This window comes from Peromyscus leucopus, chromosome 15 (genome assembly GCF_004664715.2).
Source record: "Peromyscus leucopus breed LL Stock chromosome 15, UCI_PerLeu_2.1, whole genome shotgun sequence".
Taxonomy (NCBI): domain Eukaryota; kingdom Metazoa; phylum Chordata; class Mammalia; order Rodentia; family Cricetidae; genus Peromyscus; species Peromyscus leucopus.
Window position 1 is genome coordinate 18,960,581 of NC_051076.1, and position 27,946 is coordinate 18,988,526.

At 53.9% G+C, this 27,946-nt stretch overlaps 1 protein-coding gene across 1 annotated transcript; it reads left to right on the plus strand.

Moving 5' to 3' along the window:
• The first annotated feature begins 387 nt into the window (after nucleotides 1-387).
• Nucleotides 388-27,461, plus strand: Coq8a (coenzyme Q8A). The gene is given in 17 exon segments (XM_028865478.2): nucleotides 388-489; nucleotides 12,472-12,657; nucleotides 15,473-15,701; nucleotides 15,704-15,885; nucleotides 16,135-16,201; nucleotides 20,640-20,714; nucleotides 23,352-23,474; nucleotides 23,890-23,975; nucleotides 24,095-24,235; nucleotides 24,624-24,705; nucleotides 24,789-24,882; nucleotides 25,078-25,219; nucleotides 25,401-25,508; nucleotides 25,637-25,702; nucleotides 25,900-25,986; nucleotides 26,687-26,834; nucleotides 26,837-27,461. Coding segments are annotated over 16 exon segments (1,944 nt in total). The 5' UTR covers nucleotides 388-489; nucleotides 12,472-12,480; the 3' UTR covers nucleotides 26,974-27,461.
• Nucleotides 27,462-27,946: the final 485 nt, after the last annotated feature.

A 27,946-nucleotide genomic window follows, 5' to 3' on the forward strand; every position in this document is an offset into this window, starting at 1 on the left:
GTGGGCATGTGTCAGGATACTACGACTAGGGGCAACACTCTTAACTAGGAGGTTTCTGGGGGTGCCCTTCGTTATCCACAGAGAGGGATCTGGAAGGGCCGTCACTTCCTTCTTCAAGAGAGGTTTATTATTGGGACGCTCAAAACTTGGCAGGATAATTTTCCACTAAGGGCCACCGACACTGAGTCATTATCTTTGTCAGTTGGAACCAGAGCCGTGTGCAAAATTAGACAGGAATATTTAAAGAGTTGTCTCCATGGGACAACTGGGAAGAGTTCTGACATTCCTGTTGACAGTCCAGAACTGGGGAGAACCCGTGGCAGAGGAGGTCGGGGAGAGCGGGGAGGGGAGAGCGGGGAGGGAGCTCAGAGGTCCTGTGAAGGGAATGGGAGTGAAGGGGAGGTGGCCTTGGAGGCGAGGGTGACCCGAGTCACAAGTGGTGGGATCAGAGGGACCATAGGACTCAAGGTTTGGGCTGAATCTGTGCAGGTAAGATACAGGGGTCGGACACTGTGTAATGGTGTCATTCCTGAAAACAGGTCACAGGAGGAGGAAGAACTAATTTGGAGGAAGGTGACAATGTTAGTTTTAGACATGTGGGACTGAATGCCATTGGAACTATTTTTCTGTCCTTTTTTATTAAGATATAATTTATTTGCACTAAATTCACCCATTTTCATACAGTTGATTAAAAAATATCACTTAACCACTACCACAGTCGAAGTTAGAATAATTTCATTACCCTTCGAAGTTCCGGTGTGTGACTTGTAGTTGCTTGTGATGCTGGGATGGGTGTATAGCACAGATGTGGGACACTTGGCTCAGAAAGCTTGCATGGCCTGGGAATGGGGAGGCCGTGACTAACCCATGGAGAGAAGGAAGCAGCCCAGAAGACGGTACACACTGGGTGGGGGTGGGGGTGGGTAGGGGAGGACTAGGACCAGCTTGAGCTGGCTCATCTGTGGAGCGTGGAACGGGTGAAGAGAGGTTGGTGAAGGAAGTTGAGGGATGAAGCCCACCAGGAGGGGGAGTTGTAGGAATATGAGAGGCCAACAGGAAGTGGACCGTAGTGGTGGAGGTAGGCCACGACTGGCCTGCACTTCAGGTGTCACGGGGCAGCGGGAGGCATACGTGCTCCGTTCCTGTGAGAGCAGAGTCTGCAGGTTCTTGCCTGTGTTTGGTTCAGGGAGGCTGGGCGTGAATTGTGGGATGGAAAGGAAAGGCTTTTGTAAAAGGAGAAAGGCAGAAGGAGGCAGAAAGAGAAGAGGGTCTGGGAGGAGGCACCAAGAATTTGAAGGTGTTCATATCTGATTGCCTGTGTTCTATGGTAGAAGGAGCAAAGACATCCTGGGCTAAGTGTGGGAGGGACAGGGTATCCTGTGTGTGTGTGTGTGTGTGTGTGTGTGTGTGTGTGTGTGTGTGTGTAAGAGAGAGAGAGGGAGGGGGGAAGAGATAGAGAGAGAGGGAGGGAGGGGGAGAGAGAGAGAGAGAGAGAGAGAGAGAGAGAGAGAGAGAGAGAGAGAGAGAGAGGCAGGCAGGCAGGCAGGCGGGCAGGTAGGCAGACTTTCCCGAGGTACAGGCTTCTGCTTGCACCCTTGTGAAGGCAGCACAGGTCTGCACCCCTCCCTGCTATTTTGGTAGAATGTCTAGGTGGGCCTTTCCTAGTTCCTTTAAGCATTATTCTGTCCAGACCTGATTAAATCTGAAAAGATCACTTCAGAAAGAGCTCTGTGTGGCTCCTTGCCACCCTTCTGTGCTCCCGGAGGAACTAGTACTGTCTTGATTTACCCTTGGAGCACACTGGCCCCAGGAGCAGAACTGGTGTCCCCGAGGTCACATGTAGCCAGTGTCCAAGCTGAAGCTGGAAACCCATTTTTGCTGTCAGTCTGTCTGTCAGCCTGTAGCCTGTTACGTGTGCTGTCCAGGAAGGAGAGGACTGACTGTTCACTGTGCTGGATGACATGTTCTGGAGACTGTGCACATAAAATGCTAAGTGTTTGTCTCCAACCCTGGCGTGGCGGAGGGGGGCAGAGGAAATTGCCAGTAGATTGCAGGTAGTCACTGTTTGAATGCTTACAAACATTCAATCTCAGTTCTTTGAGAAATTGAAGAGCAACTCGGTGGCTCTGGCTCCCATAGGTGTCGGAGCTAACACCGGGCATTGCTGTGGCCAGGTTTGGGTATATGTCCTTCTCCTCTGGCCCAGAATGTCCTGTGAATAGCCAGGGCAGGCTTGCTTCCTGAGCAACAGCTGCCTTCTTCCTCCTTCCTCCTCCCATCCCCCCTTGTAGACAGGGACGAATAGAGGGAAACGAAACGTGTGTCTGCAGACTCATCAAGTCAGCTTGAAGACTCGCAGCCTGACCCCTGTAAAAGCTGCCTTTGATTGGGGGGGTGCTGCTACCGCCATGTCCGTGTCTGTATGTGCTACAGGGAAGGGAGGGGGAGCACATAAAGCCCATCTCCTTGCGTTCTGCACTGGCCGCAGGACTCTCTGTGGGGTTTATGTCCAGCATGTTTCCGAGGTGTTTGAAGCTGGCTGTCAGCATCCTGAACCCCGCCCCTAGGTAGTGCCTCATACCACATCGCTAAATAAACCAGCCTGTCCCTTCCCAGCACTGCCTGTCTCCCTGACTCAGAAGTGACAAGGTAGTATCTGTGCTCTTTTTGCTTTCACTAGGTCTATACCAGGGTCCCTGCGTGGTCATAATGTTAATTGTCACACCAGCTGATGGTCCTGGATACCCGACGCATGCCCTGAATACCCACATGCTTTCATGTGGGAGATCTGATGTACTCCTCTCGAGTGCAGATGAGAAAGCGGAGGCTCAAAACCAAGCTTATAGAATTTAACCTGCAGGTTGGCCGCAGAGCCATGGTTCAAACCGGTGACCAGTTACAGAGGTCTTAACCTTATTGCTGGGTTACTACCTGAACCAAATACTTTTGTTTGTTTGTTTTTTTTAATACATACATTTTTTTTTTGAGATAGGATTTTGCTATGTAGTTCAAGCAGGTCTCAACTCATGATCCTCCTGCCTCAGCCTCTAGAGTGGTGTGGAATTATAATAGGTGCTACTAGGCTACATCTGGCTGGGGTTCATAGTGAGCAGCTCTGGGGACTGGCTCCTTGTGTAGGGCATGCTGACCAGCCAGGGTGGCTCTCTAGGGTTTGACTACTGTCCTAGTCAAGAGGGGCTTTGTGTGAGGCTTGGGGGAGGAACAGTGTCCCCACCCCTGTCTGCTGCCTGTCTATCCGCATGTGTCTTCCAACCGACACCCCTGTGCTCTAGGATGTCCTCAGTGCTTGCTTGCCTGGCAGGAATGTGCAGGAATGAAGTGTTAGGAGGTGGTAGACTCACAAGAGCTCACACTGTGGACTGACAGTGGTTTTTCTGTGTAGGCTGAGGCGCAGAGGAATGCAGGCAGGTAACAGTGATAGCTAGGAGGATCTGTCCAGGGAGCTGGTATCGGACACCTCTGCCTTCTCCCAGTCCTGAGCACGAAGAGGTTAACTTTCTGTAGATAAGCCAGGAAAAGGTGGTCTCCAGCCCTGGTAGTAGGTCAGGTTCATTTCTGGGTTAGCAGGAGATGAGCTTGGTGGGCTGGAAATCCTTGTCCTGGTACCGTCCTCACGGGCCTGTTAGGATATAGTTCTGGTGACGACTCTAGATGTCTTCCAAGAATTGGGGTCTACAGTGCAACTTTATTCATAAAATAGTAGTGTTATCAGAGTTAGGGGCATCGTTTATGCCTTAGTTGCTCTATCATGCCAGGCTCAGCCACTCATCTTTGATAAGCCAATTTAAAAGAGCCAAAATTAATGGTGAAAATCAGAAAAAGGAGATTTCTTCAATGGGGCCACATTAAGAATGATCCGGTGACACCCTGCCTCTCGCACCCTGATCCATCATGATGGTCCTAACACAAGGGTAGAGTTTAAATTGAAGGCAGGAGATATGCACACTGAAGGTGTCCTGGTCAGGGTGTGGTTCTGCCCGTCACTGACTGGCCACAGTCTCGGGTCCACTCTCCTGCAACAAGGGCTGGCAGGTTGTAAATAGTCTTGGAGAGAAAGGTTTCCCCTGTGGCTGGCCCATTTTTAGCCACTTTCCTTGATGTGAAATTCCTGGGAGAATTCTAAATTATTGGAGTTCATTATTTCCATAGACTGTAGCTGTGGTGATGGACACACTACACTGCCTCTTTTAGAATATCCTCATTTCTTACAGGCATGCTGGTTCCAGGCATGCTGGTTCCAGGCATGCTGGCCAGGCTGACATGGCCCCAGAGTCTTGGTTTGCTTACCCCCTGGTCTTGAAGGACACAAGTCATAGGTGTCTTTCATGTTGAGAAAGTATGGTCACTGCATTTGTTATTTGATTCTAAATTAGGAACTCCAGGGGCTCTGTGTGTAGAGTCTGCACTCATTAACTATTTCTGCCGTTTGATGAAGGGCCAATGGGTAGGAAGGCCTGTGCCAAGTGATTTTTCTCACCACCACTCTGAGAAGGGCAGTTGAACCTTACTCCCCAGAGTAAGATGACTACAGGCTATGTGCCTGGCAGCCACTTAGGGGCCAGCGTCTTCTGAACAGGGCTAACCAAGGGCTCAGAGAGGTATTATTTATAGCTGTCTGGGCTGTCCCTTGACCTACTGGCCATTCTACCCTGGACAGGCACTAGAGGGATATGGAATAGGTTTTTCAAAGTACATATTTGTGTGCTTACTTAAAACATCATATTTAAGGGTTTTTTTTTTTAAACAACACAGTCTTAACATTATTGTAATACTGCATGTTCCCGGTAGAAAATTTTAGAAAACATAAATAAATTTCAGAAGAATCTAACAACCTACTACCCAGAGAAAACTTCATGCTTTTAAATGTTCTGTGATGACATTTTTTTTCCCCTCCACGGGAACATGCAATATACTCTTACTTGTCAACAAATACTTTGTCTAGTATCGTTTAAATTGCCACATCACCCCATCCTACATATATACTGCTACTCACCGTGCTGATTGATGGTTTGTCAGTTGACGCAAACCTAGACTTGTCTGGGAAGATGTCCCCATGAGGTCGGCCTGTCGGCAAGTCTGTTGGAGTATGTTTGATTGATGTAGGAGGGTCCAGTCCACTGTGCCCAGTGCCACCTCTGGACAGGTGTTCCTCCTGCCTCGTATAAACAAGCAGGCTGAGCCATTCGTGAGGAGCAAGCCAGTGGACAAAACCCCTCCATGGTCTCTGCTTCAGCTTCTGACCCAGCTTCCTCCCCTAGTTGAGTTCATGCCTTGGCTCCCCTCAGTGATGGGCTATGATTGGATGCATAAGCCAGACAGACTCTTTCCTCCCCAAGCTGCTTTTAGTCGTGGTTCTGTAACACAGCAGTAGGTGGTGACGAGGACCCTCCTCTGACCCTCTCGCAGTGGTGTTGAGACGCCCGTTCTTAGAGCTGAATCACCACACACATCCGCTTTGAAAGAAATGTAGTCTGAGGGATTCGGGCCGAATTTTGGGATTGTTATCAGACAGAATGCCTGAGGAGGAGAAGGGGACAGAGATTCCTGGTGTGGGTCCCTGTGTGGGGGCCTGAGGGGGTCCCTGTGTGGGGGCCTGTGGAAGCAGAGGTAGACAAGCTGGCCGAGGCCTGGCTCGGTGCTGAAGCTGTGGTTGCTTTGCTTATGGGAAGAGCAAAAGTCCTTTCCTAGTATCTAGTATTAAGTTGCCATTGAAAGCTGTTAGCACTTTAGGACGTTGCTTGCCCTGCAGTCAGAGGCCTGAAGTTAGGTGACCGAGGTGGGTGACTGATAGTCCTTGGTGTGTGACTTGTGAAAGTGTAGGCAGAGGGCTAATCCGTAGTGATCTGTGGGTTGTGCTTCTGAAGTTTATTTACTCTAATGCATTCCTTCTTCTGAGTCCTTGGAGGAAACGGTTATTTAGTTTTTCCTTTTTGTCAGAAAAGGAAAAATGTTAAGGATGTCATGGGACTTTTCCGTTCCCATGGAGGATTGAGATCGACATGTTCATGTCCAAAAGAAGAAGGGTTCTTCACTGGAAAGGGGCAGAAGACCACTCACTGCCCATTGGGACCTCTGTAGTGGTCCTTGGTGAAGAACTCTTGAAGAGACAGTCTTGAGGGTTCTGGGTGATTGGCTCTGGGGTCGTTGTCTTTCAGTACAGTCCCTCTGGTTTCCATTTTCTCAGTCTTGAAGGGGTCGTGGAAAAAGGAGGAGTAACTGAAGGTTTTGTTAGAGGCAAAGCCAGGCTTCGGGAGCCAGAAGCAGGTGGGAACTTCAGAAATGTCTCTCTGTGGAGGCTTCCTGCTTAGTCTCGGCTGACAGTCATCCTGTTCTTTCCCCCTTTTCTGGAAGGACTAGGGCTTTCAGAGTTGGCAGCATCATCTGCACGTGACACCTTGCTGGAAACCCAGAAGCCCTGGGGTCTGGCCAGCTATCTCTTAAACCCTCCAGTTACTTCCGCTTCAGACCAGCTCCTAGGAGCTTCTGAAACTTTTGATCGTCACCTGTGGGCCACAGCTGCGAGCAGGTTTGAGCCAATTTTGCAAATGCCAGGCTTTTTCAAGCTTTAGAGGGACCAGCTAAACTCTTTTCATCGGCTAGGTATTTATCACCGTACAATACTGCTTGTGCTGGAGGGACAGGAGGGTGTACAGAAAGATAGAGGTGGTTCTTGTCCCGCGATGGACAGCCTCTGGGGAGGTGGTTACTAGACAGATTCAGAGAGCCGCAGTGGCATGCAGGGTCCGGGAAAGCGGGACAGATGCCCCTGAGGAGGGAGGAAACGCACTTTGTGTAGGGAGCCCAGGCCTTCAAGAGGGTCCCCCGTGAAGTTCAGGAGTGGTTTAGCCTGGCTGGAACACACTCAGTGAAGGGAACGTTAAGCCTAAGGCTGGCAAGGCCGAGAGGCTAGATCAGGAAGTCTCTTTCTGCATCTAAGGGATCTCAGAGAAGCCATGGGGTGTGGGAATACTTGACAGGACATCTTTTAAAAAGAAACTGCGCTGGCTGCCAGCCTGGGAATGCATGGGCAGGCCAAGGCAAGATAGAGTGATGAGTATGGCTGTTACGTGGGCCTAGGGTGTCAAGGTTGTCTTTAGACATGCCAAGCTTGAGGTGCCTAAGGGACCCCTGGGCATATATGTACACTAGAAGACTCATGCTGCCTGCTTGGAGAAGGCGTCTCAGGGCTGAGGACGTCCTGTGCAGTTTGCTGTTTAGGTCCTTATCCCAGCCATTCCAAGTCTTTAGTGGCAGCCGTGACAGGGGGAGGCCCGAGGAGGGTGGACCCCGGCTTGGAGAGGTGTGAATACCACAGCTTTGCTGGCTTGGGAGCCGGTCTGTGATGCCCTGTAGTTATGAAGGGCACTGACTGATGCTTGGTAAGTCTTCATACACCGTCTTCAGCCTGTTCTCACCCCATGAGAACAGTGAGTGGCAGGTTGGTATATCCTGGCTATGAAGCGGGGTGCATATGGCCACCTTTCTGCCCCCAAGACTCCCTTCCCTATCTGGGTCTCCAGTGGTGAGTACTTCATGCTTTTGTCAGCTTTTTGCATACTGGCATTGCTTATTGTATTCATCACATTTTAAAAAAGAATGCTACTCACTTTCCCGCAGATAAAAACGTCTTTATGGATTTGGCCAGGTCTGCATACCTTGGGCATGCTTGTCAGTCCTGGAGACTTCATTCGAAGGTCCTCAATGCCCCAGATAACTTCCAGCTGGGGGCTGGCTCCAGGAGGTGGTTCTGGAAGGATTTTAGGAAGGTTGGTAAATGATGGTCCGCAGGAAAACCTCCCAGATCTTGGGACACCTGCCTCTGGGCTGCCCCGTCCTCTTTCTCAGCCGCTGCCCAGGTGGAAGGCTTCTGTCATTGAAGCTGTGCCTTTCTGGAGACTGTCTTTATTTGCTTTCCTGATATTCACACATCGGGACCAGACGAGGCGTGTAGAAGCCGAGTCATCCAGTTGGTGGTGGCAGGTCGGGGGCCCATGTCTAGGCTCCGAGGATAGTATTTTCCATTTGGGCAGTCACCTCCTTTGTTTTTACTGCCGATGCTTCCTTGGCGTTGGTGCCCGTTACAGATTGCTCGCATGCTGCTGTGCTGTGGCTAGGACACATGGACCCAGGGCCTGCAGGACAAGCCAGGTACAACGGGAGATCCGAGTGAAGGATGCTAGCTAGCATGGTCCCTGGCTGGTACACTCTCCAAGTGTGAGGCTCTGTCCTCTCACACAGCTGAGTGTACTGGATCTTTTGTTCCCCCCAGAGGACATTTCCTCAGGAACAGGGTCCCCAGACCAGCAGGGTGTTGCGTCAGGGCTGGTGTAGGGTAGGAGGGCAGTGGGGCTGTTAGTCCTCGTGAAAGCTCTGACACTTGTCCCTGAAGTCGTGGTGCTGGTGTGGTTCTTGTGAGTGAACAGAGTTCCCGGGCTTTTGATGTAATGATGTAAATTGTGATGTGAATGTCTCCTAGCTGAGTGCCCAACATGGTTGAATTATAGGTCACCTTGGGACTGTGCTGAATTAAAAATTGGGTCTTTAAGGCCCCGACATGGAAAGCAGAGGAGAAGAGCTGTGGAAAGTGCTTCCTTCTGGTAGTCATGTGCTGTCCCTCCCCTCTGCTTTGCTTCTTGGGGGCAGGACTCCCGTACAGAACGCGGCCTGTGTTGATAAGGGTGTCAACAGTTGGTTCACTTTGTCCTGTGAGGAGGCCCAGCCTAACCCCTGCAGATGAGTAAATAATGTTTACCCAAGGGGGTGGCCATGGACCAGCCACAGTGGTTTTGAAATCTACATGCTCATAAACAGTAGGCTGTGCTCATTAGCAATAACTGCTGATTTGAGGAAAACAGGTTCTGCCACACCGTGCCCAGAAATCTGTAAGGGACCTTCTTTCTGTTCAAATGACTCTGGGGTCAAGGATCTAGGGCAGGAATTGGCACCATTTTGGAATTCACTAGTATTTTGTATACAACTGTTCAGTCAGGAAGGAAAGCGTGGCTCATTATTCTTAATTTATTTTTTTAATTAAGCATTTTCTTTTGTTTATGTGTATGTGTCTCTGAGTGAGTCTATCCGTGTGTGTGGTGCTGGTCATGGTTAGAGAGGATGTCAAATTCTCTGGAGCTTGAGTTACATACAGGTGTTGGGAGCCGCCCATCATGGGTGTTGGGAACCAAACTCTGGTCGTCTGGAAGAACAGCAATCACTCATTCCAACTGCTGAGACACTCGTCAGCCCTTTAATTTACTTTATTATTTTTTTAAAGATATATTTTACTTTTATTAGTGTGTGTGTATGTATGTATGTATGTATGTATGTATACATGTATACGTATGTCTATGCTGCATGTATGCAGGTGCCCACTGAGGCCAGAGGAAGGTGTGGAATTCCTGGAGCTAGAGTTACAGGAGGTTGGGAAGCTGTTTGATGTGGGTGCAGGGAATTGAACGTGGGTCTTCTGGAAGAGCAGCAAGTGCTCTTAACTGCTGAGCCATCTCCAGCCCCTGAAAAGATGACTTATTTATGATTTTGAAAGTGGGATATGTGAACTGTTAGTATGAACTCATAGTTCCCAGTGCAGGAACTTAACCTCTTCAGTTCACTTACTCAGTGTTTTCCCTCTTAGGAGCAGGGTTTTGTTTGTTTGTTTGTTTTGCATCCTTGTAAGCAGGTGTAACTTCACCCTGCAGTGGACTTGTGTTCGGGAAACAGGGGAGTCAGTGCCGGGTTCTGGTAGGTCCTACCACTGCCCTGTGGCGTGTGCAGGACCTGAAATGACTTAGAAATTAAGCTCTTGTCAGGGCAGTGGGACAGGCAGGCTAGACTGGCCCCGATCACTCACCAGCTGGGTTCTCGTGGAAGGTTAGTGTGTGGGTATAGTGACTTAAGTGGAAAACTGAGGCAGAATTGGTGTTAAGCCTAAAATCAAAGTCCGGATCAAGTAGGTCTAGGAGGACGCTCTGCTTTGTGTCAGGTAATGGGCGAGGTGAGCTTTGTAACCACTGGGGTCATGGTCTGTGGGAGATTTGTGTCCTGGCTTTCTGGGTGTGACTTAAAGGAGATCTAGGGGAAGGCTCGATTTGGGGATCCCTGGGCCATAGCAGATAGTCCTCGCCACAGGCAGGAGTGTGTTTCTGGTACAGATCGCCTCCAGAATTCACCACCCTCTCCAGGTTCTCAAGGGCCCTGGTGGGTGCTTCTGCCCTTAGACTTCAGGGTAGTGAACACAGTGTGTCAGTGTTGTCGAGGGTGGTGGTGGCTGTGAGTTAGGAGCTGCTCACAGGCTGTTGGAGCTCCAGTTGAATGCTGCCTTACCAGTCCTCGCTGTTTGGTTTGTGGGTTTGGGTTGTGACTTTATTGTCATAAAACAGAGGAGTGCGGAGCAGAAACCTAGGGTGTGACATGGAACCCGGCGGTGTGGTGTGTGGTCATTTTCTCCAGCTCCCGGCTTAGACTGGAGGGCGAGTGACTGTGACTGAGCTGTGCACTGTCCTAAGTGACACAGGGAGGCGGCACAGAGCGGGCCGGGGCTGATGGTACCCCCACCCCACCCCCACAGGCCACTGTGGAGATGCTGGCCGGCTTTGACTTCCTAGTTCTCTTCTCTGTCTCTGCTTTTCTCGCTGACAGCCCGGGCCATGGATTGTTTATAAATATTAAGAGGTGTGGAGAGAGGGCTGGAGAGATGGCTCAGAGGTTCAGGGCACTGACTGCTCTTCCAGAGGACCCGGGTTCAAACCCAAGCGCCTACATGGCATCTCACAACTGTCTGTAATTCTAAGATCGGATGCTCTCACACAGCCATAGATGCAGGCAAAACACCAATACACATAAAATAAAAGTTAAAAACGTAAAAAAGGTGTGTAGGAAGGTACTTTCCCCACGGGTGCTCACTGCTAGTATTGCCCAAGGGCACGTGTAAACACATCCTCATGGTTGCCAGCCTGTTTGTGAGTGAGTTTCTGTCATAGGTTTTTAAAGTTATGTGTCTGTGTGTGGGTGTGTGCATGTGATGCAGGTGCCGGCGGAGGCTGGGGGCATCATCTCCCCGGCACAGGGCTTTCAGGCAGTTGTGTGCCACTTGCTGTGGGTGCTGGGAACGAACTAAGGTTCTCTGTGAGAGCAGTAAGTACTCTTGACTGCCGAGGCCTCCCCCACCCCGCCCCACCCCCCAATTCTCCTTTTAAATAAATGTCATGCCTTTGACTGAGCAGATCCTGCTGGAATCTTGGAGTGACTGGGGCTGACGCCTTCAGCAACCCCACATTCTGGTTAGGACCCTGTCAGTGCTCTTGGGTGCCCTCCCTGGCTGTGCTTCTCTCAGTGAATGGAGTGAAAGAGGGGTGCCAGTGCCCCTTTGATTGTCCCCACTCCTCTGGTGTGTGTGTGTGTGTGTGTGTGTGTGTGTGTGTGTGTGTGTGTGTGCGTGTGTCCCTGTCCCTGCTCAGCCCATACCTTATGTCCGTCCCCTGTCTGAAGTGCCATTCCCACTCCTCTCCGGGATTTCTGGCTTTCCTGTCCCTGAGACTTAGGGCAGGCAGACCCCATGTCCTTTGCTGACCCGGCCTCCCCGGGTCTGCTGCCCGCCTTGGTCACCATGCTCCTTGGGGAGGCAGTGGGATCACTGGCTCTTCTGTTTTTTTTTTTCTTTTGCTTCCATCATGTTAACAGGACTTATCTTGGTCTATAACCATGCCTCAGGGGCAGTTAATGACCAACTAGGCCAGGCCCTAGCTACTAACACTGTGGATACTGGATCTCAGCATCTCTGACCCTGACCTACATTAAGGAACACTTTCTGCTATGGCCAGCAGGGAGAAAAGGGAGCAGGCGGCACACGGTGGAGGCAGGGAGCGGGCCTCCACAGCGTGTGTGGTTGCTTCCCCTGCTTCGTGCGCCTTTCTGCTGTTCTCGGTGCTGGATTGCAGCGTGGAAGCCCTGGCCGGCCTGTGGGTGGAGGAGGTCCTCTCAGCCTCTCAGACTGTGGGTGACTGCCCTGCGCCTCACTGGGCAGTGCACCAGTGATTTGGAAGAGGCAGGCGCCCCCAGTGATGGAGGCCCGGGGAGAGGCCCCACTGCTCAGGGAGGGAACGCCTTTGCTTGATCACATCCTTTTGGTTCAGAGCAAAGAGCCCCAGACTCGGGCTTAGTACACATGCTGAGCCCCGGTTCTGCCACAGCCCTGGGACGTCTGTGCTGAGGGGTGTCAGAGGTGTTTGTGAGGCGCAGGTGATGACGTGCATGGGCAGCGGTAAGTGCTGGTAGAGCTGACCACTGCTGCCCTGGGCCCTGTTCCTCTCCTTCTCTTCCGTTCACCTCAATCAAAAGGGGAGATCAGTGGAAAAACCAAACACCAGTTTTGCCTTCTGTTCAGAATCTGGGGACCTCATCAGTGTTTGTCAGATGTGGTGATCCCTTTTCTTAATTTGGCCTTTTTTCTTCCAGCCCTGAAGGATGGCTGCTATGCTGGGGGATGCCATCATGGTGGCCAAAGGCCTTGCCAAGCTGACCCAGGCAGCTGTGGAGACCCACCTGCAGAACTTGGGCCTTGGTGGGGAGCTCATCTTGGCAGCCAGGGCCCTGCAGTCTACCGCTGTGGAGCAGATCAGCATGGTCTTTGGGAAGGTGCAGGTGAGAGGTCCCTTCCGGCAGTGGGGTGGGGTGCTTGGAGACTTGGAGCTCCTAATGAGACTGGGGAGTGAGCCAGGACACGGACACCTGCCAGCCTGTCTTGTTGTGGCGGAGGCTAGAGAGCACAGTGGCTGGTGTGTCCCGCTGTCATTTTAGGGTGGGGTAGGACACTTAGGTGAGAATCTGGCTGTAATACTAGAATACCAGACTAGGAGGCTTAAGTAACACCCACTTGTCACAGTTCTAGAGGCTGTGAAGTCCAAGATTAGGGCTCTAGTAGACTTGACATTGATAAGGGCCCATTTCCTGGTTTCCTGGCTCTATCCTCATGATGTATCACCTTCATGTACTAGCATGCTGAGTTAGGTTTCAGACATGCATCCACAGCAGGCCTCATGTATAGCTCAGCCTGGCTCAACGTGAGCCTTTGAAGGCCCCTCCTATGGGCAAGGCTTGCTGAGCCTCAGCCAGGACCCATGTTGTTTGCTGAAGGTGCTCGCTTCCAGGGTGGCGGCTGGCACAGCCCTAGTGAGGGCTGCATTCTTCTCCCTTCCTCCTCCTGCTGTCGGGGCGAAGGTTACCTCTGTGCCAAGGTCCAGGAACGCTCAACGTCTTATATCAAGGGGTATTTTTAAGCCAAAGCAGTGTCAGAATAGACTTGGCTGTAGGGGTGTGTGTGTGTGTGTGTCTGTCGGTGTGTGTGTGTGTGTGTGTGTGTGTGCGCGCACATGTCTGTGTCTGTGCGTGTATTTGTTTTGCAGAGATTGCCCTGTCTCTTTAGTGTCCTGTGGCATGTCCTGCTATCATGCTCGGGCAGATCAGGTTCCCCTGTGAGAGTACTGTTACTGTAACCGAGGTCCACAGACTGGGAGGCTTAGACAAGCACTTTCCCCTCGCAGTTCTGGATGAAGATCTCATGCTTCTCTGGATGTGAGCTGTCCCAGGCCTCAGCCTCTGCTAGTTTTAGGTCCAGGATTCCTGGCCCTTCCCTCCTATGTTAGGGTGACACAGTGGTCCTCACCCTACAGATGCCTTTATTTTTAGACATCTTTATTCCCTCTGCATTTGAGGTCCTCTACTGCTGATTGGCAGGTCTGTATGCTTACTCCTCTTTCCCAGGCTAAGGTTGCTGCAAGAGTCGTGATTGCTGTGAAGTGATAGGGTGAGAACCCTTGTCCTTTCCTAGCCTTGACTCCAGCTCTTGTCCTCCTGCTGCCGAGGTGGGCGGTGGAGTCCTGCTGGGTGCTGGTCCTGTGGAAAGTCTGGAACTTGAGCTTGCTCTGGTGCTCTGGGTCACTCCAAAGTAAGACTGCGTGCTAGACCGGCCTCCTCCACCGGTGTGTGTGAGAACTCCCTCCGAGGACTTCCTCCTAATTCCACTGTTCCTCTCTGTATGTGGAGTCGACAGCAGGCAGGGCCACCTCCCCTTAGTCACCAGGGGCGGAAGATGGCTTAGCCCACTGCCATGGAGAAGGCCCCCCTTCACTCCTTAATACTTGGGTTTGGGGTTCCTTTCTTCACCCTCGAGGTCTGAGGGATCTGATTGCTCTAGCAGCCCAGGCACTTATTCACACATTCGTTCATCAGGTACTTACAGAGGCTGGGGCTCTTTCAGGCACTAGGGTCCCTTGTTGCCTGTAGGGTCCCCCAGCTACTTTAATAGCAGTTACATGAGAGTTGTGGGACAGGGGACCCTGCTCTGGACTCTTCACACCAGGCCTTGCCTGACTGTAGGAGAAGTACCCGAACCTGGTGTGCCTTGTTTCTTCTTCTCTGGGACTCTGGATAGCAGGGCCGGCCCTTGACCCTGCTCTGCTGTTACCTCCTGGCCTTCTCCAGTCACATCAGCTCCCAGTCGGCTCCTGTTGTGAGGTCAGAGTAGCACCTAGCCCCCCCCACTTCCACGGGAGCAAGGCTTGTTCCTTAGTCCTCAGAACATCTCAAGTAGCTGAGTGTGGGCGCTCCAGGTTTCCCGCTGTTGCTGTGTGGCATGTGGACAGCACGTAGGCCATGACATTTGCTCAGATGTCATTTGAACCGGGAACCTGGCCACAGGCCTCTCTCTCTTTAGGACAGACACAGTGCTATTTAATTATAGCCTTCGCCAGCAGTTTCTGGGACTTCGCCTGTAACTCTGTCACCGTTTGACGGTGGAGCCCTATTTTCAGATGTAGACATCACCGAGAAGGCTTAGGAACTTGTTCAAGTTCATTCAAGGGTAAAGATCAGAATGAATCTGGGCTTGAAGTTTGAACCTATAACTTACAAAGGAAACATGGGGTGTCCTCTGCCCCCTTTCTCCGTGTCTCAAATTCACAGGGACAGCCAGGCTCTGACCACCCCTGGCAAGAACCTCTTAGCTGCATATAGGGCTGATGGTGGGCCTGTCTGCAGTGAGGAGTTGCAGAACCCAGTGTCTCCATCTGTGGCTCCTTTTACCACTCACTGGCCTCTTTCTTACGCGTCTGCAAGCTTTCCTCGTCTTTTGTCCTGGTTTCTCTCCTGAAAGCCCCATGGGCTCGGAGTTGGCCCTGCTTTATAGGTGAGGGACTCATTGCTAGAGTCATGTGCGTCTTCCTCAGCCCTGTTTGGGTCCTCAGTGGTGTGTGTCTAGCTTCCTGCCTGAGATCACAGCAGTTCTGGAAGAAGCAGGCTGGAGCTGTCTGCTACCTCCTAGGCTGTGAAGGGACCTCAGGTCTTAGGCATAGCATTACCTTTGGAGGGACAGAGAGGGCTGGTTGGCAGTCACATGCAGTATCCTCACTAGGAGTTTCAGACCAGCCCTGCCCCTCACACTGGCCTCTGTTCTCTGCAGGGTCAGGATAAGCATGAAGAGTCATATGCCACCGAGAACTTTGAAGATCTGGAGGCCGAGGTTCAGTTCTCTACACCACAGGCAGCTGGAGCCTCCCTGGACTTCTCTGGAGCCTCTTCCCCGGACAAGTCACTATCTTCGACCCCGGGTCATGCCCACAGCGAGGGCCCAGCTCCCACCTACGTTTCTGGTGGACCCTTCAGGGAAGCGGGGCTCTCGGGACAGGCCACCGCCCCATGGGCAGAGTCAATGGGAGGCTCTTTGTAGATCGCAGAGACTTGTTCTTGGCCAATGGCATCCAGCGAAGATTCTTCCACCAAGACCAGTCCCCTGTGGGGGGCCTCACGGCTGAAGACATTGAGAAGGCCCGGCAGGCCAAGGCTCGCCCCGAGAGCAAGCCACACAGGCAGATGGTGGGTCTGAGAGGCAGCATGGTTGGACCTGGGTGGTTCCCACTTCCAGTGAGGCTGGTGTTGGCCCTTATTTCGCCCCCCACTTGGGGTGCCGTGTCTTGAGGAGTTGGGGGGCCTTTTGGTACATGCTGCCTGCTGGAGCGGCTGCAGGGGAGTCGGGGGGGGGGGTGTCCAGGCAGCGTGGGCTCGGTTGCCTAGTCTCACCTGTCAGCTTTGTGAATTCCATAGGTTTCCTTTGTTTCCCTCCAGCTCAGCGAGCGGGCTCGGGAGCGGAAGGTGCCGGTTACCCGGATCGGGCGGCTGGCCAACTTTGGAGGTGAGGTGGCCACGTCCCCATGCCGTCCCTCGCCTGCTGCCCTGCTCTGTTTGTCCGGGTTGAGTGGAGGTGGCCGCTGTCCGTTCAGGTGGAAGTGGCTGGGAGTCGAGCCATGTGCCCCGTGTTGGAGAGCGTGTGGCAGTGTTGTCCTGCACTGGCTGGGAAGGGTCTGGGTCTTCCCGTGGGTGTGCTGACCTGGTAACTGGGTTCTGGCCCGGTCTCGGCTTGTTCTTGGGCCTGGTGTGTGACTGAATCTGGCCACGAGCTCCAGCTTGGACTACTTGGCGGGCCTTGCTCAGGGCAGTCTTTGCAGGAAGGAGACTGGTCCCGAGTACAGGCTCTTCACTGAGCCTGTGAGCTGCCTAGATAGAGGACTTTTTGTCCTGGGACCAGCCACTTGGGGGACCAGTTTACCAGACCCCATAGGTCTGAAGCTGTTAACGTGATGATAGCCACAGACCGTGACCCGTGGTCGCTGTCAGTTCAAGCCATTTCAGTTTGCTGCAGTGTTGGGGGCTCCGTTTGCCCTTGTTCTCACGTGATCAGCCTTTGAACCTACCACACTGTGCTCTGGTGGAAAGACGCTCACACACTGTAGGCGGGTACCCACTGCTCATCTGCAGAGGTCCTGTTAGGAGTGACGGCCATTCGCAGTGGGGGCTCTGACCTGGGCTTCTGGAGGTACCGTTTGTTAAGGTTTAGCTGTCCTCAGTTGGACAATGTAAGCAATGGAAGAATAGTTTGGGTGGCTGGTTTCACATACTGACCTTGGCCGCATGGTTAGGTACGTAACAGGTCTGATGGGTTCATGATGTTGGTGTTGAGTAGGTCAGGGAGGCTCAGGACCTTCTGTGGACCCTTTTCTGGGAAATACGCTGTCTTCTGTATTGCCTCTGTATCAGTTGTATTTTCCCTCACTGCTGACAAAACATGTCTGAACCCACGGGAGGTTTCGAGGGTTCACGCTCTCTTCATGTGACTGTTTCTGGGCCTGGAGTGAAGCAGTACATCACGGTGGGTGGAGTATATGGTAAAGCGAATTCTTCACCTTGCGTTGGGCAGGAAATAGACTGTGACAGGGAATGCTGTAGCCTCAAAGACTCAGCCCCCAGAGGGGTAGCTGCTCTTGTGCGCAGTTACAGAGGAGGGAGCTGAGCCCAGACCTCTGTCTTGTACGGGCTATCTGAGCTGCCTGTCCTACAACTAGGCCCCTCCCTTCACATGTAGCCAGCAGAGGACCTGTTAGGTCTTCCGCTCTTCTAGTCCAGTTCTGGGAACAGGAGGCCAGGTCCTGAGGCCCTGAGAGAAAAAGCCTCGGGTGCTCTCCTACCTCCATTTTGTTCCTCTTCCTCTTGTACCTGGGCTGTGGCTCCTGTCTAGGACCCTGACTTCTCTGGGATTGAGAATGCTGTCAGATGCCAGGTATTCTTCCAGGAAACTGTTAATACCTAGAAGTGGAGGACAGAACCCATGTCCATCTGTCTGCTCTGTGTGGACTTTCTTAACAGTCTGAGCGAGCATGTGTGGAATTAAAGTGGGTTTGGGCTGAGGATGTGGTTCAGTGGGTAGAGGCCTTGCCTGATACACAAAGGACCCTGGGTTTCATCCTGAGGTTTTTTTTGTTTTGTTTTGTTTTTTGGTTTTTCGAGACAGGGTTTCTCTGTGTAGTTTTGCGCCTTTCCTGGGACTCACTTGGTAGCCCAGGTTGGCCTCGAACTCACAGAGATCCACCTGCCTCTGCCTCCCAAGTGCTGGGATTAAAGGCGTGCGCCACCACCGCCCGGCTTTCATCCTGAGTTTTAAAAAAAAGGATAGAAGCCGGGCGTGGTCCCTCAGGCCTCTTGTCTGGCTCCTTCTGCAGAGGCCTCTTTCAGCCTTGCTTCGCACACAGGCCCTGGCGTCTCAGCAGGCAGAGCCAGCGCCCGCAGGAGTGGTGACTGCTGTCCTGTGTCCCCTGTCCTGCTCACGAAGGACTCTGTTGTTGAGAGCTGTTGAGCTTTCTTCACCTCTGGGACTGGGAGGAAGTGGGGTGACTGCTTCTCTGGTGACCTGGACACAGCCCACCCTGCCTCTTCTCGCCTGCTGCAGGGCTCTGTGCGCTGTCACTTCCACCCGTGAGGAGAGACACGTGGGAACTTTCTGTGTCTGGGCAGTGTGCTCTTACAGGCCAGGAGGAGGCTGCCAGCAGCTGTTCCCTCCTCCCCGACCACAGACCACAGCAGGAGAGCCAGTGCTGGCGGGGTCCTTGGGTACAGGAGCGGGTACCTGAAGGTGGCAGGGAATGACAGCTGAGGTCCCCTCTTCCCAGTTAGCTACCCCAGGTCCACCAGGCTCTGGATGAAGGCCGAGCCGGGCAGGGGATCCCAGGAATCACGTTTCACCAGGCTGGTGGGGGCGGGGTGGTTTATTCTGGGTCTGCAGAACTGCAGAGGCCAAGATCACCATTGCTGGCTGGCTGAGCTTGCTTTTACCTCCTGCTTTGCCTGCTGCAGGGAGCCTCAGCCTCAGTTGGCAGCCCAGCCCTGGGCCTGATGCTGCTCCTGAGGAGCCTGAGGCCTCCTTCCTGGAATGTTCTTGAGGCATTTGTTCAGAAACAGTGCTCCCCATTGTAGAGTTTGTGCTTTGCCTGTGACGCCAGGAACAGCCAGGAACAGCTTGACGCAGCAGCGCTGAGTCCAGCCAGGGTGTGTTTAGGAGGGCTTTGAGCGTTGTATGTTCAGCCTGGACAAGCGGATGACCTGTGACGTCATCTGCCTTTTCGGGGGGCTTGTCTCAGGAGGTGCCCTCAGCAGAAAAGACTGGATGTCCAGGGGCATTGGTGAAGGTTGATGTTGCCTGTTCTCCTTTCTTTTGCTGAGTTAGATGTTGTGCTGGGTAGGTGAGGGAGGCAGGTGGTGGGAAGTTAATGTTTAATCAGGACTCTAGTGCCCAGTGCCCTCCAGACTGGCACGGGTAGGAGGAGCGTTAAAGAGAACAGCACATGCATGCCCCCGCCAGGCAGCCATGTTAACCTCTGTCCCGGCACACCAGCACGTCCCTGGGGGTTCTGAATCCTGTCTCTGGGCATTACAGGACCCGTGGCTTCTTCCTGTTTGGCTTGTCCTGCCTCGTGGTGTGGTGTGCTGTGCATGTGCCCTCCCGTGGGATTTGAGGACGGACACACCCACAGATGGGAAAGGCCTTTAATTTTTATATTGATTTCTGTTTTACAGATGCTAGGTTAAATGCATTAGAACTCACTCTCCGTGTTTCTGCTTGCCTTTTTAAAAGGAGCTAACAGAACATTTAAAGTCATGCATGTAGTCGACACGAGACTTTTGCTATCTTTTGGCTTGATTGTTTGCACTTTACACCTTCAGTTGGTTCTCTCAGGGACCTCTGAGGTAGGAGCTGCTGTTAGAGCCGGCTAAGTGGAGAGTGCACTGCCACCTAGTGGCAGATAAGATATATTAATTAAATGTGTAGAAGAATTTCCTTTTAACTAAAGTGCATTTAAAAAATTATTTATGTACTTGTGGGTGGGTTTTTTTTTAAACAAGGCTTCATCATATACTTCTGAATACCTTGGAATTTTCTTTATATCCCCAGCTGGCCTTGAACTGTGGCCGACCTCCTGCCTCTGCCTTCCAAATGCTGGGATAACAGCTTTTTTTTTTCCTTTCTTTTTTTTCCCATGAGATAAGTTTTTCAGTAAATCCAGTGTTTTTCTTTAATGCATTATTATTGTAGACAGGCTGGAGAATGCCACACCTCACCCTGTCCCTGAGTGGGGAGCCTGTCTTGGACAGCCTTTGAAAAGGGCGCTCCAAGGAAGGTGTGGGTCTGAGACAGACTTCCGGCTCTCTGCCTGGACTCAGTAGTACCTGCCAGGAGGGAGGGCAGAGCCTAAGGCTACTGTTTTCAGTCATCGCCAATGCTGCCGGCGTGGGTGTGGGACTGGGGCGGGTCTGTTCTGGCTCTGTGGGCTTCGGCTGGGACACCCTGTGTTTTTGCTGTTGTGGAACATTCCAGCATTTACTGCCAGCTGTTTTATGGTGCTACAGTGAAAGCTTAGGAACGCCAGGACTACTGGACCCTCTTGCAGACTTGAAGTGAGTGGTCATCTCTCTGGGAGTATTGCCCAGAAGTGGCCTGGAGACCATGCCTGATCCATCCTCCTTTTTGTGCTGGTCCCTCCCAATATGGAGTCTGTTTGTGTTCCCGTGAGTGCGTGGGTTGTCAGAGGTGATCAGTGAGAGCTGTGCAAATTCAGGAAGCCCTTGTCCAGAGCTGAATGTTCTCAGACCACCAGTGCGCGTGTCCTCCTTACCTACTCCCTTTCGGAATGTTGGAGCACCCAGCAAGGCCTGGGGCACTGAAGTAGTATCTGCCTGCTGCTGCCCGGGCCTGAGGCGGGGTGGTCTCAGCCACTCAAGCCTCTGCTCTCTGGTCCTTCCAGGTCTGGCTGTAGGTCTGGGCTTTGGGGCACTGGCTGAAGTTGCCAAGAAGAGCCTGCGTCCTGAAAACTCCACAGGTGAGCAGGGCCCTGCGTGGAAGCGTGCATGGTTTAGACGTCCTAGCCTGTGGCCACCTCTGTTCCAGGAGCGTCAGCCACCAGGGAGCACCTCTTGACCCAGCTGCAGGAACCCCTCTCCGAAGAGTTAGTTGATGTAGATGGTTCCTGGGGTAGAGGGACTGTCCGTATGGGTAGACTTGGCTTGCTCTAGAGAGTTGGAGGATGGGAGGTTGCTCCTCTTCTTCCCCAGCTGATCACCCAGCCCCTTCTGGCTGCCTCTGGCTGCCCACCGCATGCTCCCACCAGCATATGCACCTTCACACTCACCCGCCTGCCCTTGCCTTCCTGCATGCCCACCTTTTGTTCCTGCCCTCCCTTCCTGCCCTGCTCTCCAGGAGCCTCGCAAATGTAGTCTGCCTAAGTCAGATAGAGGCACAGGGCTCCCTACTTGCCTGTGGCTAGGGATGTGGGCATTGGCATCTGGGACAGGCCCACTGTGCCCCCCCTTTCATTGACCGTGACCCAGAGATACTGGGACCATTCCAGAGACGATTGGTCTCTGAGAAAAAGATCATACCATCTCTGTTTTCTGCCTCCCAGGATCAGGTCCATCAAGCTTGCCTGGAACACAAGTTGAGTGGCCACTCATGTCTGTACAATCTAGAGAATGTTCTGCATTCAGGCCCCACAAAACATCAGGGACTTCCTGATGCTGGGATGCTGGCTGGGGAAGGAGCCGTAGGATGCCATGTGAGCTCCTCTCTGAGAGTAGGTGACTAGGAGTTCCCCCGGCAGGGCCATTAAGGATCCTCATTAGTGGATTTCTCAAAATGTATTTGAGGTTCTGGGCTGAGCACCCTTTGCCCTGGTCCTACTCCAGGACTGCAGTCTCGTTAAGGGTTCTTACAGCTCTCATCCCTGTTACGGGGCCTCGTGATGCCCACACTCCATTGTTCTTACCAGCTTCCCAGGCAGCACCTCACCCATGGGGTTCTCTCTTCTGGAAAGAGGGCACAGGCATATCCCCACAGACCCCAGTCCTAGGATGGACACCTCTTATGTCCTTGGAAGGGTTGCGAGGACAGGGGATTTAGCATGGGTATTTTTAGTGCTGGTGCTGAAATACTTCGGAATGTGAAGCTTGTGTTTCTCTGCATGAGGAGCGAGCCTTCCCAAGAGCCAGTACCTCCTGCCGGCTGCTTCTCACCCACCTGGTCTAAGTGGAGAAGAGGCCAGCCTGGCTCCAAGGGCACAGCTGGTGTTCTTTTTTAGGGACTGCGGTGACTGAGGTTTAGATTACATTAGCCCTGCCAGTAGGTCCTGAGGCTTCAGCCAGGGCAGATCCTGACTTGCTCTGACTTCCTAGCATGACTTGACCTTGAGAATACTGTCCAGGGTAGCAAGCTCTGCCCTGGGAGGCCCTGTCCTGCCTTGGGCATACCACCATGTTGCTGGCTTGTCCTGGCTGGCCTAGGCCATTCTGGGTAGGGGACATGCCTCTAGCCTGTGAGGATCAGCCCATGGGAATGAGATGTCTAGGAAGCTCAGTTGGGCCAGACACCGTCTCCATGTAGCAGGAGATGTGTGGTTTGTGTATAGATGATTCCTTTGTCCTGGAATCAGTGGCCTGGCCTGTGTTTACCCCTCTGCTCTCTCAGGGGCTGGAGAGGACAGAAGAGGGCTGCCCCGCTCTGGGCTCTGCCTTCTGCTGTTGCCAGGGTCCCTTTTGGGCTCACTTACTGATTGGTTTTACTCCAGGGTTGTGGTAGGCCTTGGGGCAGCCCAGACTTGCTGTGGAGCGGCCCTCCTACCCTGCGTATCTTGTCCTCCGGTCTCAGCCGGGGGGTGAGTCCAAGCCCTCAGCATGTCTGGACACTCCTTCCCAGGTAGCCCCTTCTCTGACACCTGCAAGGGCAGTTGTTGCACATCTGCCCCTGGCCTTCCAGGCCTGTGGCTCTGTGCTGAAGAAGCTGCCAGGTGCTGAGCAGGGCTTCTCTGACCCAACAACTCATAAAGGTAGCAAAAGCCCTGAGTGTCCCAGAGCCGGGGAGGACAGAGGGATCTGGCAGTCAGACCCCTGTCTGGACCGGTTCCTACCTTGTCCCCCGGTAATTTGCTCTGTGGGCAGAGGCCATGATGCTCTTTAGCTGCACTGACGCTGGCAGCAGAATTCATCTGGCACTGTCAGCTCCCTGGAGTCATCACCCAGCTGGTGCCACCACCCTGGGTACTGGGAGGGGTTGTGTATGAGCCAGCTGGCTGTGCCAGGCTGTGGGGCAGAGGGGAGAAACAATGCCCAAAGACTGCTGTCCTTGACCCTGGAGGACGGAGGTCTTCCTGCAGCTAGGACCCGTGGGGCAAGTGCTCCAGAGACCCTTCAGCCAGGACAGATAGGGTGGAGGCTTGGCTCCTGTCTTCTAGGTACTGCTGAGGAGTCTCCCGGCCCTCCTGCCAGACTTGCCCCACTAGCAGGGGAGACCTTCCCGGCCGAGGAGGGCTGTGGAGGAGATGCATAGGGATTTGAATTTCCTTGCTGTTTCTGTGGACACACAGCAGTTGTGTATATAGGCTGAGTGTCTGTGCCCAGGCATCATGAAGTTTCTCCCAGGCATCCTTCCTAAACCCTGAATGTGTGCCGACCCCCCTGCCCCTCAGGGAAGAAGGCCGTGCTGGACTCTAGCCCCTTCCTGTCCGAGGCGAATGCAGAGCGCATTGTGAGCACACTGTGCAAGGTGCGCGGGGCAGCGCTGAAGCTGGGCCAGATGCTGAGCATCCAGGGTGAGTGGAGGGCTCCGCCCTGCCCCGGCTCGTGGGTGCCGAGGTGTGGGCAGTGGTGGGAGGTGGAGTGGGTCGGTGTGGGAAGGAGATCTGCTGTGGCAGTCCTGGGACATCGTCTTCACCAGGAGCCAAGAGCATGCTGCTTGCCTCTGGGTGGGTGTCTTGAGAAACTCTAAGAGGTTGCCACCCTGTGGTGTTGCTCACTGGGAGCTAGTGGAGGAGCTTACAGTTAGCTTTGGGGACCAGTGTGTGACCTCAGAGAAGCCTGGGCCAGCAGAGTGAGGGGAGGAGGGCAGGGTGTGAGAACAAGGTGGGCTTACTGCCTTGACTGGGTCCAGTGGTACCCGGGCAGCCTGTTGGCCTGTGCGCACCCCTCCCTAATGGAAGCCCCACTCCGACCTCTCTTGCCGTCCAGATGATGCCTTCATCAACCCTCACCTGGCCAAGATCTTTGAGCGGGTTCGGCAAAGCGCCGACTTCATGCCACTGAAGCAGATGATGGTGAGGTTTGCTCGAGGTGGGGCGGGGAAAGAGTGGGGGGTCTAAGGACCAAGCTGGGTGCGTATCAGGGTGTCCCAGATAACCAGGCCCTGCTCCTGTCTTCCCCGGCCTCTTTCCAGAAAACCCTCAACAATGACCTGGGCCCCCAGTGGAGGGACAAGCTGGAGTACTTTGAGGAACGACCCTTTGCGGCTGCCTCCATAGGACAGGTGCACCTGGCCCGCCTGAAGGGTGGCCGTGAGGTGGCCATGAAGATCCAGGTAGATGGCTCTGTGTGGTGGGCGCCTGTCCACACAGGATTTCAGAGGGTGGGGCCTTTCCCATGTCTCCCGGGACACCCTGTCTTTCTGTCCTCAGCATCTGGCGCTGGGTGAGCGTTGGCTAGGTGACAAGTTGAGGGGATGAAGCTGTGTCTTAGCCATCTTGGTGCAGGATGGCCGTTACGGCCTATGCTGGAACCAGCTGCTTTTTCCTGGGGTCGAGTAAGGAAAAAGGGAGAGCAGGGTGGCGGTAGGTCAGGTCATGGCAACCTTGTTTGCGTCTTGGCTCTTTCATTCAAGGATCTGGCCCCAGGTGGCTGGGAAGCTAATGGTCAGGGACAGCCTGCCCCGCTGCCCCCCCAGGCAACCCCCCTTTCTCTCCTTGCAGTACCCTGGTGTGGCCCAGAGCATCAACAGTGACGTCAACAACCTCATGGCTGTGCTGAACATGAGTAACATGCTTCCAGAAGGTCAGGCTGGGCTGCAGACACGAGGCGGGTGGGTTGCGTTCTGGGAATGCCCCCGTCCCACCCGCTGCCCCTCTCTGGCACAGGCCTGTTCCCTGAGCACCTGATTGATGTGCTGAGGCGGGAACTTGCCCTGGAGTGTGACTACCAGCGGGAAGCTGCCTATGCCAAGAAGTTCAGGTGTGGCTCTTAGGGGGCCCCGGGAGGCTGAGGGGTACCGAGGGGGCAGGCTCCTCTGTTTCTAAGGGTGGATGGCCCTGGGGCCGGGGTGTGGCCACATCCTCCCCCCTGCAGAGAGGTTTCCCCCCGGTGGGCTCTCCTCCACTGGGGCGCTGTGGAGGGTCCAGACCGGATGCGAGCTCCGTCTCCACACAGGGAGCTGTTGAAGGATCACCCCTTCTTCTTCGTGCCCGAGATTGTGGATGAGCTCTGCAGCCCCCATGTGCTGACCACCGAGCTAATATCAGGCTTCCCTTTGGACCAGGCGGAAGGGCTGAGCCAGGAAGTCCGGAATGAGGTGCGCTCAGGCTGTGCTGGGCACCTGACGATGTGAACAGAGACCCTAAGCCCTTCCTGGGGAGGCTGGACAAGGGGGTGATGACTGCATCCTCCTGTTGGGGTGGGATTCAGGAGGCAAAGACTTGGGAGGCCACAAGGCAGTCAGTGCCACCTGACCCAGGTTCCTACCCTGTCCCCAGATCTGCTACAACATTTTGGTGCTGTGTCTGAGGGAGCTGTTTGAGTTCCATGTCATGCAGACTGACCCCAACTGGTCCAACTTCTTTTATGACCCTCAGCAGCACAAGGTAAGCCCCAGCTGAGCCTCACGTGAGGGTCTCCGCAGAGCCCTGGGAGCTCAGACCGGAAGTGGCCCTCCTCTCTCTGCTCACCAGAGCCAGAGGGCAGGACCTCAGTGTCGTATCTTCATCTGTAGGTGGCTCTCCTGGACTTCGGGGCAACTCGGGAATATGACAGATCCTTCACGGACCTCTACATTCAGGTAAGACCGGGAATGGAGCCTTGGCCCGTGGATTTCAGAGGCCAAGAGCCAATGCTGGGGATTGAAAAGTGTGGGAGAGCCTCCTGGAGTTGGCCACAGCCTGTCGGGTCCACCGAGCTGGCTGCGGATGCCAGGCCAAGGGTTGGCAGGCACACAAGAGGATTGTGGTAGGGCAGGAGCCTCTCTCTTCTGCCCAGGTCATCCGGGCTGCTGCTGACCAGGACAGGGAGGCCGTGCTGAAGAAATCCATAGAGATGAAATTCCTCACTGGCTACGAGGTCAAGGTGAGTGAACCACCCAGGCTAACATTGGGAAGGAGGTCCAGGCCCAGCTCCCGTAGACACAGCTGTCTTTCCTTAGTACCTGAGCACCAGCTGCTCTTGGAGGCCTCCTTATGCCCAGCATTCTGAAACCTGGCATTCTGTAGGAAATGTGCAGCGTGGAGACAACCGTGTTGCTTAGGGTCAGCACTTTGTGCCGCCTGCTCACCCTGGCCGCCAGGAGGCAGGGGATGGCTTGCTCGGGTGGCCAGAGTGCCCAGGCCTTTAGAGCCTCTTCACCCAGCAGCTACCAGGAACTGACCTTCCCTGACCTGAGTGCACCGTCAGGATGGCTGTGCATTCCAAGCTTCGGGATCTGTCCCCACCTGGGCGCCCCTTGTCCCTTCAGTGCTCTGCTGATAGGTACTTGTCACGCGTCCAGTGCCTGGCAGGGCACCGTCCTCAGAGTGGCGGGCCCTGCCTGGTCTGGATCTGTAGTTCAACTTTGGGAGGACAGAAATAGTGTAGGAGCGAAGGCCTCTGCACTCCACCCTGGCTCACATGGAAGCTGTCAGTGGTCTGTCCTGCCTGGTCTGGAGGGTTGGGGTTGTTACCCGGGACCGTTTATGATGGACCCAAACCATCCTGTCACCTCTCCGGTGTCCTCCAGACCTGGGGCTGGGGGGTCCTAACCCGGTCACCTCCGCCCTTCTTGTTGGTGTAGGCCATGGAGGATGCCCATCTGGATGCCATCCTCATCCTGGGGGAAGCCTTTGCCTCAGAAGAGCCCTTTGACTTCGGCACCCAGAGCACCACCGAGAAGATCCATAACCTGATCCCCGTCATGCTGAAGCACCGTCTCATCCCTCCACCGAGGAGACCTACTCCCTGCACCGCAAGATGGGCGGGTCCTTCCTCATCTGCTCCAAGCTCAAGGCCCGCTTCCCTTGCAAGGCCATGTTCGAGGAAGCCTACAGCAACTACTGCAGGGCGAAGTCCGGGAGGCAGTAGGGTGGGCGTGGGCCAGGCTCGGCCAGGCAGAGGGAGGTGCTGAGCAGGAGCCACCCACGGCCTCCACGAGGAGGAGTGAGCAGCGTGGAGACCCGCCATTGCTTCTGCACTGTCCAGCCAAAGAGGCAGGCTGTCTGTCCACCAGAACATGGAGCAAAGCAAGACGGACGGCTAGCTGGCCTTGTAGAGTGCAGCTTTGTGTGTTTCTGGGTGAGCTTGTGTCCCTGCCCTTGGCCACCCCAGCCTGTGGCCTGGAACTAGCAGCTCAGGACAGTAGGGCAGCCACCCTAGCTGGGTCTCAGCATGGACAACAGATCCTTTGCAAGGGCAAAGCAGGGCTGTCACTGAAGAAGCAGCGGGCTCCAGCATGTTCCAGGAGAGGTAGTTACTACCCCGCACCAGGGGATCAACACAGGCTCTGTTTGTTTATATGTCTTGTAATCACACGTTCACACCCTTACGCCCAATAAAGTGTGTTGGGGACTACCGTTTCCTGTGTGTTCTGTGGACCCTGGGAATGAGGTGGCTCCACTTATGACCTGGATGGTGGGCTTTACCTGTACAGTCTCTGCTCCAGAACATCTGTTGCTGTTGGTGGGGACAGAACGTGGCAACACAGGCAGACATGAATTTTTTTGCATTCCTGTCTCTGACCTCAGGGCTTCACTGGCACCGGGGATTGGGCCTAATGCCTTACAGATGTGAAGCAAGTGGTCTACCACCGAGTTGTACCTTCAGCCCTGTTCACTTTTGAGACAAGCTCTCAATAAGCTGCTCAGGCAGACCTCGAACTTGTAATCCTCTTGCTTAGCCTCCCAAGTAATTAGGATCACAAGTTTGAGCCACTAGGCTTCTTAGGCAGTTTAGAGAAAACAAGCTTGCAGGTCCAGTGGCTAGAGAAGAGCAGGCACTAGCAGGTGGGACTTGGGACAGAACAGTGTGCCCTTCAAGTCCATGCTGCATCTGCCCTGAC